Raw genomic sequence first — 13,632 nt, 5'->3', positions numbered from 1 at the left:
ATAAACAACTTAATAAGCAAGATATTGTTCTTGTATTTTGTGAGTTCTTTTCCTCCACACACTTGATCTAGCATGAGCACCACGTTTTCTCAACATTGCTTCCCGCCCAAGTTTGTATCTAGCCCTTCGTGGCGGTTTCTAGGGTGTTTTTCAGTAACTAATAGAAGGATCTTTTCCCAGAAAAAAAAAAGAGAGCCTTGGGCAAGTGTTAGATGCTGTGTTTTCCCTTGTGAGTCAAGAATTGTATCTAGATAAGTTTGGCCATCTTCAGTCAGGGAAAAGAGAGGCCTGCAAAGTTTGTACACTCTAAAATCTCATTGTTAGTATATAAATTTCAAGAGGGGAAGAAGGGGAAGGGGGGGGGGGGTGGTTTCGGCCCATTCTGGCCTCAATGTGGTGTCTCCGTTTCAAGTTTTGTGTGGGTTTTTGGCTGTGGCCCTATCATTGAGTGTTTAATTACGTTAATAGTCATGTTTGCAAGTCCCTTGCTCTCATCACAGAGAGGTTCTAAGGCGGCTGGATTAATTACATTAATAGTCATGTTTGCAAGTCCCTTGCTCTCATCACAGAGAGGTTCTAAGGCAGCTGGATTTTTAGTCTTCTAATAGAATGTTCTTTTTTTTGGGGGAAAAGAGTTAGTTGTGCCCAAGACGGAGGGAAACACAACTGCCAGGCAATGCATTTTGAAACAACCTTGTACAGGGTTCAGAAAGTAAGACTCAACATGTGTGCCATGTTAAAGGGAGGAAATAGGCTAGACCATCTGCTACATCTGCGGAAGCTCTGTGGCTTCTTTCAGCCCTAAGCACCTTTCATAGGAACATCCTGATGCAAACGCAAATAGATAGAGAGAGAAGAGGGAAAGATGGCTGTGTATTCAGTATATTCATATGGTACAAAAAGGTGTATATGTTTGTAAAAATTCCATGGCCTTTGGCCTGCCCAAAAGGGTGACTATCTTCTAAGACTGACTCTTGACCTGCCCCATATTGGGGTTCAGATACTGCAATGACCCTTGGCTTAGCCTTTATATAGGCCCCATAAACTGCCCACAAACTGTCCAACCTGCTGTCTGCCAGAAAAGAGGACACATATATGCAATAAATGCTGGCCGACTTCATCTGTATCCAATCTGAGCCTGTCTGAGCCTTGCTAGTGCCCTAAACCTAATGTTTATCTGTTGCAAATCAGGGATTAGCTTTGGATCAGCCATGTCCATGTGTGTGCACACGACACCATCAACCAGGTTTAGGGGAAGCACTGGTAGAATCCTTTTCCACAGAGAAAAGAAGCTGGAGAATCAATCAGGTATAGGGGAGTTACTAGGATATACTGTCATGGAAGAGAATATACCACCCTGAAGTAGATACCACATAAACATTGGAGTCAGTGGAGGCACAGGGCTGGCAAATTAGGCTTTGCACAGATATAGTTTCTGAGAGAAACAGTCCTTCAGCAGGTATGTCCATTTAATTTGTCCTTCACACCATGTGTCCAGTTTATTTGCATCGATTGTTTTTTTGATATTCACAAATCTTGTGCTTAACTACCTATTGCTGCTGCCTGTAGATGGTGTCTAATGATTGAAGAAAACACCAAGTAATATGTCATGGACCATGGTACAGGTCATCAATGCTCGATATGCGACACCGTTTTCTGATGCGGAGAAGACTTTTCTTTCTATAAACAATAGGCTTATGCATGCAAGGCTAAGGAAGCAGTTGATTTTCAGAAGATTCGAGACAGGAAGGTTGGTGACAAGACATGTCATTTATACTTTCATTTGCTGTATGCATGTAACCTTTTTGCACGCTGGAGAGAGTATGCAAAAACATACCTAGTGAGTTAAACATGGCATTGCAACTGAATGTTTTGTTGTAATAAGCGTTGAAAGGATGAATCCATAGTCATAGTAACCTGGATGATGCACTCTGTGTAGACCTAAGAAGCACATAGAAGTCCAAAAAACGCAATGAAAGTAAAAGCATGGAAAAAGCAAGAAAGCGACAAAGCATGCCAGGATTTTTAGCTTCAAAGCTAAGATACACATTTTGAACTTCAAAACATAGTTGTGGGGAATGGGGAAATAGAAATGAGGGGAAACACTAGGTGGGGGAAACAAAGGGAAACATTTTTCCATGCCTTTTCCTGCAGTTTCCCATTTGGGAAGCGTTTCCTTCATGTAAACGCCTGCAAGCAAAGGGGAAACGATGTTTCCTACTTGTAAGGGTACTGTTTCTGCTATCTATGGCGAGAGAGAGAGAGAGAGAGAGAGAGAGAGAGAGAGAGAGAGAGAGAGAGAGAGAGAGAAAGAAAGCTGTATTAATGTCTACTAGAGGCCGAACTCGACCTATGAGACACACTGTCAATGACTTCTGGATGTCCAGAAAAAAAAAGGACAAAATGAACATGAAATAAACTATGAAAGTATTGAGCTAGTGGGGGGTGTGATGGATGGAGCACTACTGCTAGAGGCTCAGTATGCAACCTATATGCGCAAGGTATACAAGAATGCAATGCAGATCTGTCTAGCTCCAGCCAGTACCATAATGGGGGTGTAATATGTGATACATAGGCGATGGTGAGGCAAAAATACCTCGGAGCATGATCTCCGGGTGTGAGTGTAAGTGAGCTAGCCGCTCTTGGATATGGTGCTGATGTTGAGCCCATATCTCTGTGATATCCCTCTGATGTAGTCTGGGAGTCTGGTAGCCTGGTGCTCTCGGTCTCTGTCTGGCTCGGAGGTCCGCAGCGCGCTGAAGTATAACCCCCTCCTGTGTCAGGGTAGGCACTGGGATAGATCTCTGGAAGAAATCAGTGAGCTGGAGCTGTCGCCCACCTCTCCCTGTGGTATGAGTCCGTAGCAGTGTCTCTCTGTGGCGCCGTGTCTGTAGCAAGAGCTGGCCAAATCTACGCTGGTCTACGGACTCCATGATCTGGCGGAGTGAGGGATGTCCACTGAAGATGGTGGTGTATCTCTCTCTAATGACACTATATGCTCTGCATCTGCATACATAATGTTCCTCACTCTCAACCTCCTCCTGGCATAGTCTGCATATGCTCTCTGCTCTGGGGATCCGTGCTGCCCTACCTGCCTCAATCTCAAGCTAGTGTGATGACACTCTGAGCTGGCCAATCACCACTCGGGCACTGTGAGGCATGTACACATCCAAGTATCCAGGTCTCTGTATGAATCCATCCGCTGAGATACGCATAAACTGATCTCTGTAGTATAGCATCTTCGGCGGTAGAGGCTGATTGGGTGTAATCCAAGTCTCTTGAGTGTATCGCTGCCATAAAACCTGCTGAAGGACTCTGTTCCTCTCATTGTGAGAGAGCTGGATGTGTGGTGCATGTATATCATACTGGAAAGGTGGTAGGTGATCTATGTCAAGACCATGCTGAGTGAGCCACTGTATCATCTGTGAATACCATGATCTCCTATCTCCACTCTCTGCGAGCTGCCTGGACGCCTCAAAAGCTCTATGTGAGAGTCGATCTGATGGCATATCTCTGATCCTTTGTATGGAGCAGATCGTCTGGAAGAGGGCCTCTACTAGCATAGGAGGTGCAGCAAACTCCGTCCGGACAATGTCATGTGGGACGGAGGGTTTGCTGCGGATCATCCGTGAGAGCATGAGAATCAGAGGCCTCTCTATCTGAGACCATGTGGAGGTGGCGAGCCCATGTGCCCATACTGCTACAGCATACATTAAAGCAAGGGTGACTAGTGTGTCAAATAACCACCCCTTCGTGCAGGGCTCTTGGAAGTGTGCCCGGTGACACTCTCTCTAGCATGGCCAGAGCTGCATACCCTCGTGTGAGTCTATCCCTGGCTGCCTGTGCCATAGTAAATCTTCCTGGCGGAGTCGTAAATGTAATCCCCAGGTACACATATGAGTCTACCACCTCTACTTGTCCTCCTGCTAGTGTGAAGATTGCCTGTCGTCGAACCGGCCTTGAGGTGTGGAAAATCATGGCCTTGGTTTTCCCAAGGTTCATTGTAAGCCCCCTCTGTGTGCAGAAGTCATCGAGTGCATGGAGATGGTGCTGTAGTCCCATCCGCGACTCAAAGACCAGAATAATATCATCTGCTATAGCATAATGTGGATTGTGGTACCTGAGATGTCTACCGCGTCCCCACCACTGTGACCAATGAAGTTAGCCACCTCATCGATGTATAGCCCAAATAGTGTAGGAGAGAGTGGGCATCCTTGCTTCACACCTATGGAGCTAGTAATAACATCAGATAGCCCCCTGGGGCATCGTATGCGCCCGAAGACCTGCTCATATAAAGCATAGATGCCCCAAACCATCTTTGATGGGATCCCCAATGACTTTAGGCGGTGGAAGAGTCTCTCTCGTGGCACCGTGTCAAATGCTTTGCGGAAATGCACAAAGCAGCAATATAATCTCTTCTCCCGCGCCCTAGCCTGGTCAATCAGACATGTCAATAGTGGAGAAAGCTCGTCGGAATCCAGCCTGCCCTAGTGCTCGCAGTCCCTCCTTCTCTGCATATGAGCTCAACTCTGCCTCGAGCACTTCGCCATAAAGTTTGGCCCAATGTATGACCAATCATGATAGTCCTGTAGTTGTAGTTGCTGGGGTCTAGCATGTCTCCCGCTTTGTGGAGAGGCACGATGGTGTGCATAGTCCACTCAGGTGGTAGGCCCTCTACTAGTGCCCTATTAAAGAGGTGAGCAACAAAGGGTCCCAGTGTGTCAACTGCATAAATAAGATGCTCACTCTGTATACCTGTGTGGTCAGCCGATCTCCCATGCCGTAACCGGCGGATAGCTCTCTCTACCATCGAGGCGGTAAAGAAAGTAGAGGTGGTAGGGCTGGATTCCTGTGGCTGTGGTATGGGCGGCTGCTGAGGGATATGGTAGAGGCTCTTTGCGTATGTGTGCCATGTGTGTGGATCCTCAATCGGGGTACGAGGGATTAAGCGTCTACTAAAGACCCGATGGGCCTATGAGAACGAAGTGATACAAGAGAGAGAAAGAAAGAAAGAAAGAAAGTTGTATTAACGTCTTCAAAAGGCCCAAAATGACCTATGAGACCAAAAGGTTACATCATATCCATGAGGTACATCATCATGGGTACAAAATAGTAATAAAGAAAGATAACAAAAATCTAGAACTATAAAATCTGATCTAGGTACATGAGCAAAGAGCTCTCATATCACCCTAATACATCCCTCGTGGGCCGCTGTGACATGGTGCTCAAGGTGGTAAAACTGAGCTAGCGCGAGAAGGTCCTGCGATAATGGGAGATGATGGCCTGGATCCTCTTGTGGTGGCGTGGCCGTGGGTGAGGGCCATGGGGTCTGGGGCGTCGAGCTTTGCATAACTCAGTGGCTCTGTCAAGTGTCACACCTCTCAACCGAGCTCCTGCACTGGTGTGTGGTCTGGGTATGATGGGTGGATTGGCCCTCGGAGTGCTGGTATTGAAGAAGTCGGTGAGAGCCATAGTCACCAGGGAACGGGAACGGATATGGGAACAAGGGGCCAATCCGGAACGGGAACGGGACCCCTTGCAATCCGGAACGGGATCCGGAACGACACGTTATCATATTTCAATACACATGAGTAGACAAATATACAATTAAAAGCAGGCAAAAAGAGAGAGAGAGAGAGAGAGAGAGAGAGAGAGAGAGAGAGGGAGAGATTGTACTTGGCTTTGAGAGAGAGATTGTACTTGGCTATGAGAGAGAGAAAGCTGTCTTGGTTCCCTTATGAGAGAGAGAGAGAGAGAGATTGTACTTGGCTATGAGAGAGAGAGATTGTACTCGGCTATGCACACTGTACTTGCAGCTGCACTCTGCAGGATTTTATAAGTTCTCAGAGAGGTACGTTTTTTTTTTAACGTTGATATTGACGGTTTTTTTTTTGAACGTTGCAGGGCAGCCTGCAGGTCGTCTTTCAACCTTTTTTTTAAACGTTGCATAATCTATTCGTTTTTTGTTTTGTTTTTTTTTTAGGGGTCGGCGGCGGCACTCAACGCAGGTATCCGTTTTTTTTTTAAATACAACCGGTGCCCATCGTTTTGGGCACCCTTTAAAAAAGGCCCAAATTTTGGGCCTTTTTTAAAGGGTGCCCAAAACGATGGGCACCCGTAACCCGTTTTATTCAAAAAAAAAAAGGATAGGCTGCCGGCTGCCAAAACGTGGAAAAAAAAAAACGTTAACGTTGCCGTTTTGCGAATCAGGGAAAAAAAATAAAAAAAACGTTGCTCCACGTTCCACCGTTCCCAAGGTGGCTTCCTCCACGTTCCCCCGTTCCACACCAGTGGAACGGCGTTCCCATGTGACTATGGTGAGAGCTCTCCGTGCTGGTCCTCGAGCAAGTACAACTGGTCTGGATCTCACTAAGGACTCGCTGTGTCTACGGAGCTCTAGAAGAAAAAGTCCCAGGCATCTCTGATCCGGGAAGTCCATGATCCTAGAAAGTGGTGCAAACCCAACTCGGAAGAGGCAATTGATCCTCCCCAGAATCTCATAGTATACAGGGCATCGGCATATGTAATGATCCTTTGTCTGGGGCTCTGTGTGACAGAGCTGGCATATCCTGTCTCTGGTGCGGCCGCCCTAGGCCCATATCTGGCAGTCTCCACTCTTAGCTGGTGAGACGAGGTGCGGATCTGGCCGATCGCACATCTCACCCCAAAGGATAGGTGTGTGTCCATGTAGCGTGGGCGGATGATGAACCCATCCTCCGTCAGGCATAGGAGGTGATCTCTGTAGAAGGCCATCTTCGTCTCCCCAGTGGACGACTAGGTGAACTCCATGTCCTCTGAGTATCCAATCTAACAATGTCCTTCCTGATAACCCTGTTCCGCTCTATGCGGCTGGGAGCAAATGGCGGGGCCTCTATGCTGTACTGGAATGGGGGGAGTGCCAACTTGAGGATGAGTGCGTGTTCCTTGGTGGTGTCTTTGCCCACCCTCCATGCCTCGACGAAGGGGGTATCAGTGATTTTCAGCTTTCTGCATAGTGCTATGGCGTCCTCTTTCGGCGAGGCTCCTTCCTTCCATCCCACCACTCTCACATTCAATGCCCTAATCTTCCTTCTTTTCTCCTCTTCAAGTGTGTCATTGATGATGTTTGGGGAGGATGGTGGGTTCCGTTGCTTCTTGGCAACCTCAATCCAGCTGTCCGCTTCTTCCACTTGTTTCAGTGTCTTCTTAATCACCTCGGCCCATGTGGTTGCCTTGTTTGCCTTCTTCTCCTCTTGTTCCTGGAGGGTCTTCATTTGCTCTCTAAGTGTATTCAGCTCATCATTGAGGGATAGTTGAATTTCTCCTTCTTCGAATTGAGTACATGCCCTCAAGGTCTCGTTTTCCACTTTAAGGCTTGCGACTTGGGCCTCCAGCTCCGTGATTAGTGAGGTGTGGTGGCTGGTTTTTGCGTCCAACATTTGGACCATTTCCTCCTGCATCTTGCTTAGCTGAGTTGCCATGTATGCCTGCATGTCTGCCTTCCACCTATCAATCTCCTCTTGCATGGAGGCACGCAACTCACGCCTAAGGTCATTACTATCCTTGTTCTCCCTGAGCTTCTTTTTTAGGTGCTCAATGTCTGTATCCTGCATTTTGCATACTTCTCTCATGGTGGTCAGGCATGTTTTCATATGGGGGTCGTTGATCTTCTGTGTGCTCGCCCAAATCAAGCTGTATTTCCTCTCCTTCTCACCTCTAGTCCTTGTTGCCGGCGAGCTGTCCATGTTGGACTGAAGGGGTCCCCCTTCTAGTATTAATTTTGGTCCTCAGCTGGTGGCCCCCATAGATGGCCAGCTGCAAGTGGGGAGGCAAGTAGCAGCAAATAGGATTATGTTGCTGCCTTGGGGGCCTGAGCAAGGGCGGGTAGAGAGAACGACTGCAGGAAGGGGGGCGAAGAGAGAGAGAGAGAGAGAGAGAGAGAGAGAGAGAGAGAGAGGGAGAGAGAGAAAGAAAGAAAGAAGAAAGAAAACTATATTAACGTCCTTTAGAGGCCACATCTGACCTATAGGACTAATCAGATACATCCATGTGATTACATTCCACTTCGGGGGCAACAAAATGAAAATAGAGATAAAACTAAAAATAGTTCAAATTCCCTACATGACCGTAGGAGAATCCTAGATAACATGAGAGAGAGAGAGAGAGAGAGAGAGATATTAACGTCTACAAGAGGCCAAAGTGGCCTATGAGACAAAAGTACCAATACATCCAAAACTCAAGGAAACTTAATGTCCCGAGTAGAAAATGAAAGTCATAAACTGAAAAACAACTAGCTATAACATGTGGCCAAAGAGGAACTAGTGGCCTGATACAACTGCCATAAAAATGCATATCTGATAAAAGTGTGGAACTGGAAAAATGGTAGGCTATGGGAAGCAGCTGAGATAGACTCATCCCATAATGTCTCGCATAGGTCAATCCAGCATAGACAGGCTGAATGTTACATGCGGAAGCTCTGAGGTGCTTCTTTCAGCCCTAAACACCATCTTAGAACATGCTGATGCAAAAACGCAGACAGAAGAGAGAGAAGAGAGAGAGAGAGATGTCTGGAAATTCAGTATCTTCATATGGTACAAAAAGGTACATACATTCTTGCAGCCATGGGCTGCCTTCCATGAAAAGGTAGTAACACCCAAAACAGTCCTAATCTAGACCCACAGCCAAAGGTACATACATTCTTGCAGCCATGGGCTACCTTCCATGAAAAGGTAGTAACACCCAAAACAGTCCTAATCTAGACCCACAGCCAAAGGGGGAGTGAATGACTCTAACTACAAGCTTTAGTGCCCTTATATAGGCCCTTGAAGTGACTAGAGAGCTGGCCGACTGCTGGTCAGCCAGCCGACAGGACATTTATTGCAAAATCACTTCACGACCTGCCCTTCTTGCAGCTGACAGCTCATCTTGCAGCCGACAGGTCATCCTTGTCTTTCTCCTAGTCCAACCCTTGCCAAATCTGCACTTCATGCTCCAAAATCCGTGGTTCTAGTCTCTTTTTCTGGCTGCCCCTTCAGAACTAGCTTCAGGACATGTCCATGGGCAAAACCTTTGCACATGACATCCCCCTTTGCGAAACTTGATGACGGGATTCCAACCTGTTCTTGGATGACTGTCATTATCCCATTCTGTTCCCGGAGTCCCTCTGTCATCCCATCCATCTCTGGCAACCCTTTTCCCTGAAAACCCGGCCCGGTCTCCAAAACCACCCAAACTCTGAATAAGATCTATGCATTTATTCCATCCAGTCCCCAATCCATTCCTGCCCTTTCTCTGAACACTGTCTTGGTCTTCATTCCTGAGAAATGAGTCTGGCACTCTCACTCCACCCCTTGGAGGATCATCCTTCCTTGGAACCGTTGCCCGAAAACCTTTTGTCACCATTTGGTCTATCTCCATTTCTGGAGCCACTTCTATGGGACTGTCACGCCATAGAGCGGCCAGATTTGTGCCATGTTCACATGGGGCCAGGCCAGTGTCCCATGTGAAAGGGCCAGTTTTATGGTGTCACATGGATGGGAGTCAGTGCCACCCGTGTGCGACCAATGCTGCATCACATGGACGGGAACGAGTTTCGTGTCACCCGTGTGTGATTTGCTTCGTGCTGTATGGACGGGAGCCTGTTGGTGCCACCCGTGTATGGCCAAGATGGTGTCATACCTATGGAACTGTCACTCCATAGAAAAACCAGGACATATTTATTTATATTTGTCGCGCCAGTTTTGTGCCCGACAGGAATCTCTTGTACAAGTTTCATGAAAGAGAGATTTCGTCCATTATTTGTGCACATGCATTTATGCCTGCATGCATAAATTTGTTTTTGCATGACTTGTTTGCGTGTCTGCCTGTTATGTCGTGCCAGTACACTAGATGGGAACGCCCCCAGTGTATCGTGGAATGCTGTTTGCTGACTTGGTGGTGTGGCGTGTGAACAGGTGGTAAGTATTTTCATTTTACCCTTTTTAAAAGGTAAAATCGATAAACTAGAGTAAACCTTAATTTTTATAAGGCAATGTGTTCACACACATTTAAAAGAAGGGCTAGACATTTTTCTAGTGTGGGTGCCCATAAGTGTTAATTATGTATTAAGGTTTTATAACCTTTGATAAAGGCTTTTGCATGGAACATTATTGGAAAATCTCCCACATGTGGTGGGTTGGTGGATTTGCTCTCTCTGCATCGCCTCTTTCTCCATCGCCTCCTTACGGCTGCTGTACCCGACTGCTGTCCAGGCTTGTACCTGGCTGCTGTACCCGAGTGCTGCCCACGCTTGTATCTGGTTGTGCTGTACCCGATTGCTGCCCACGCCTGTTGTACCTGCTTGTAGTACTTGATGTACTTGCTGCCCCTACTGTACCCGCCTGTAGTACTTGATGTGCTTGTTGCCCATGCCTGGACGTGCTGTACTTGCTGGCTGCCCATGTTTACCTGCTGACTGCCCACGTATACCTGACCAGTACCTACTGTACCTGCTGGCTGCCCATATGTACCCGTTGTTCCTGACTGTACCTGCCTGCTGAATTCATTGTACCAGCTGTACAAACAGTACCTGTTGTACCTGCACACATGTGAAGTTCTTGATGTGTTGGATTGTACTTGCTACAAATTGTACCGGTTTTATCTGGATTGTACTCACCGTACCAGTTGCTCTCATATTTTTCTCATTTGTATAAATCTGAAATTTGCAAATTTAAATTCAGAGAATATAGGCCCTTGAAGTGACTAGAGAGCTGGCCGATTGCTGGTCGGCCAGCCGACTGAACATTTATTGCAAAATCACTTCACGACCTACCCTTCTTGCAGCCGACAGCTCATCCTTGTCCTTCTCCTAGTCCAACCCTTGCCAAATCTGCACTTCATGCTCCAAAATCCCTGGTTCTAGTCTCTTTTTCTAGCTGCCCCTTCAGGACATGTCCATGGGCAAAACCTTTGCACATGACACTGAAGCGCTGAGGTCGTGCCGCACAACGCTTTGCCAATATCGCCTGTATCCTCTGATAATGTCTCGGCTAGGGCCGCGACCGAGCGGGTCATGGACACCGTGCTCTACATAGCTCTCCAGCTCTGTCCAGGGTGACTCCTCGAGGTGGCCGTGGGGGCCCAATCGACTCATGGTCAACGGTGCGCGGGGTCGGTGCTACTCTGAAGAAGTCGATAAGGGTGCATTGGCCTGTGTCTTGGACATGTCCCCGTGTCTGGAGCGTAGGATGTGGTCTCGGTGTCTTCGCAGCTCTAGGAGAAAAAGGCCAAGGCAACACTGGTCTCAGTAGTCCATCACTCTGGACAATGGCCCAAATCCATCTCGGAAGAGGCAATGAAAGCACCCCCGTATCTCGTAGTACACTGGGCACCAACATATGTAGTGCTCCTCAGTCTCTGGCTGGCTGCAGCTAACAAAGCTGGCAAATCCGATCCTCAGGGGCAAGGGAGACGGCTCCGTATCGACTGGTCTCTATCCTCAGCTGATGTGATGACATGCGGATTTGGCCAATAGCACATCTGACTCCAGGAGAGGTGAATGTCCATGTACCTTGGGCAGACAACAAAACCATCAGGGGATAAGTGGAGAAGATGCTCTCGGTAGAAAGCCATCTTCGTCCCTAGTGGCTCGGCCGGTGTGATCCATGTGCGTGCTATGTGTAGCTGAATGATATCCATCCTAATGATCTTGTTGAGCTCACTCCGGCTCGACTCCAGGAAGGGGGAGTCCAGGCTTTACTGTAAAGGTGGAAGGTGGTCCATATGCATACCATGTAGCTATAATCATGTGCTAGTCTGGGCATACCAACACTCCGTGTCGCCTTGTGATGCGAGCTGTCTGGACAACTCTAGTGCGAGTCTAGAGTATCTGTGCCTGGAGAGGCTCCATAGCCTATGTATGGAAGTGACCGTCTGGAAGAGGGCCTTGGCTACGATTGGTGGGGCTCCCATCTCTGCTTGGACTATCTCATGTGGTATTGATGATTTACTCCTGATCATGCGGGAGATCATCATCACTAGTGGTCTCTCCACCTGCTCCCACCCATCATAAAACTCCCCTCCACTCGAGGTTGGCTACTGTGCTGTAGATCCACTCCTGCGCCTGTGATAGAGACTTGGCCCCCAGATGGGAGCGCCGTACAAAAGCACTGGTGTAACAAACGTGTCAAATAACCAGAGCTTCGTCCGAGGCTCATGAAACTGGATGTGTGCACACTGGCTCTCCAGGGCTCCGAGTGCACCATATCCTCTAGTCAATCTGTCCTTCGCTGCCGTCCTTGTGGTAAAGCGCGGTCCAACAAGGTAGATGAAGGGAGAGAATTAGGGTTTCATGTGGGAGACATATACACAGAGAAGAAGGAAGAGAGAGAGAGAGAGAGACATGTGGGGATAAGTCAACTCATAGTATGAGTGTGCGACTCCCCTATCACACATGTATATTTGCTCTAGTACACATAGTGCACTTAGTACATTAAAAGTACTAAGTGTACTATGTACTATAAAACTTATGGGCTTGTACACACTACAAGGGTGGGCATAATGCCTTTACCCCAACAACCTCCCACTTAAAGGCAAAGTGCCCTTAAATGAAGGAAAAGAAAAATCAGCATGTACATGATAATATACAAGGCCATATCAAGGCTGAAACTGGCCTCATCCAATGCCCATCAAGTGTCTGCAATGAGCAAATCGCTCTGGAGGCAAACTCTTTGTCAACAGATCAGCCGGGTTGTCATCCGTATGAATCTTGACAAGCTGAATTTGCTTGTTCTCTATCACCTCTCTGATGAAGTGATACTTCACATCCACATGCTTCGTCTTTGCATGAAAGACAGGGTTCTTTGCCAACTGGATGGCACTCTGACTGTCACAATGCAACAATGGAATATCCCCTGTATAACCCAAATCAACCACTAACCGAGATAGCCATAATGCCTCCTTGCAAGCCTCTGTGGCTGCAATATACTCGGCCTCTGTAGTAGATAAGGCAGTGCACTTCTGCATCCTGGATATCCATGACACAGCACCTCCTGTGAATGTAAACACATAACTGGTAGTAGACTTCCGGTTATCTAGATGACCGGCATAATCCGAATCCGTGTAACCATGCACTAATGCATCCTGTTTGCCAAAACAAATGCACATATCCTGTGCGCCCTTCAGGTATCTCATGACACCTTTCACTGCTTCCCAATGCTTCTTGCCAGGTTTGGCCATGTATCTAGAAACCACTCCCACTGCAAATGCAATGTCCGGCCTAGTAGCAACCATGGCATACATGAGACTGCCACAAGCTGAAGCATACGGAATCTTGGCCATATCAGCCTTGTCACTATCCGACTGTGGGCTGTCCATAGCACTGAGTTTCACATATGGAGGCAAAGGAGTACTAGTGTTCTTCCCCCCGTCCATATTGAACCTCTACAAAACTTTGCCAATGTATTCCTTCTGAGACAAATACAACACATGCTGATTTCTGTCCCGAAGTATCTGCATACCCAAAATGTGATTTGCATCACCCAAATCCTTCATATCAAAGGTCTGATGCAGCCTCTTCTTCAAGGCATCCATCTCTTTACGAGATTTCCCGGCAATCAACATATCATCAACATACAAGATAAGTATCAATAGACTGCCATCCAAAGCTTTTCTTGG

The 13,632-nt window shown here is 47.4% G+C and overlaps 1 protein-coding gene across 5 annotated transcripts in view; it reads left to right on the top strand.

Moving 5' to 3' along the window:
- Positions 1 to 13,632, top strand: part of LOC147618610 (uncharacterized) — a 59,083-nt gene that overhangs the window by 23,740 nt on the left and 21,711 nt on the right. For 2 of the 5 annotated variants that reach the window (XM_086773634.1, XM_086773629.1), the window contains exon 2: positions 1,570 to 1,750. In XM_086773634.1, coding sequence (XP_086629760.1) covers positions 1,605 to 1,750 — 146 coding nt within the window. In that variant the 5' untranslated portion in view covers positions 1,570 to 1,604. Of the gene's footprint in view, positions 1 to 1,191; positions 1,460 to 1,569; positions 1,751 to 13,632 lie in introns of all 5 variants that reach the window. The other 3 variants (XM_086773631.1, XM_086773633.1, XM_086773632.1) reach the window with 3 other exon arrangements.

Source organism: Cibotium barometz, chromosome 34, assembly GCF_041138505.1.
Source record: "Cibotium barometz isolate CiBa-2024 chromosome 34, ASM4113850v1, whole genome shotgun sequence".
In the NCBI taxonomy this organism is placed as follows: domain Eukaryota; kingdom Viridiplantae; phylum Streptophyta; class Polypodiopsida; order Cyatheales; family Cibotiaceae; genus Cibotium; species Cibotium barometz.
The sequence above is the reverse complement of the archived record's forward strand: the minus strand, read 5'-3'. Positions and strand labels throughout refer to the sequence as shown.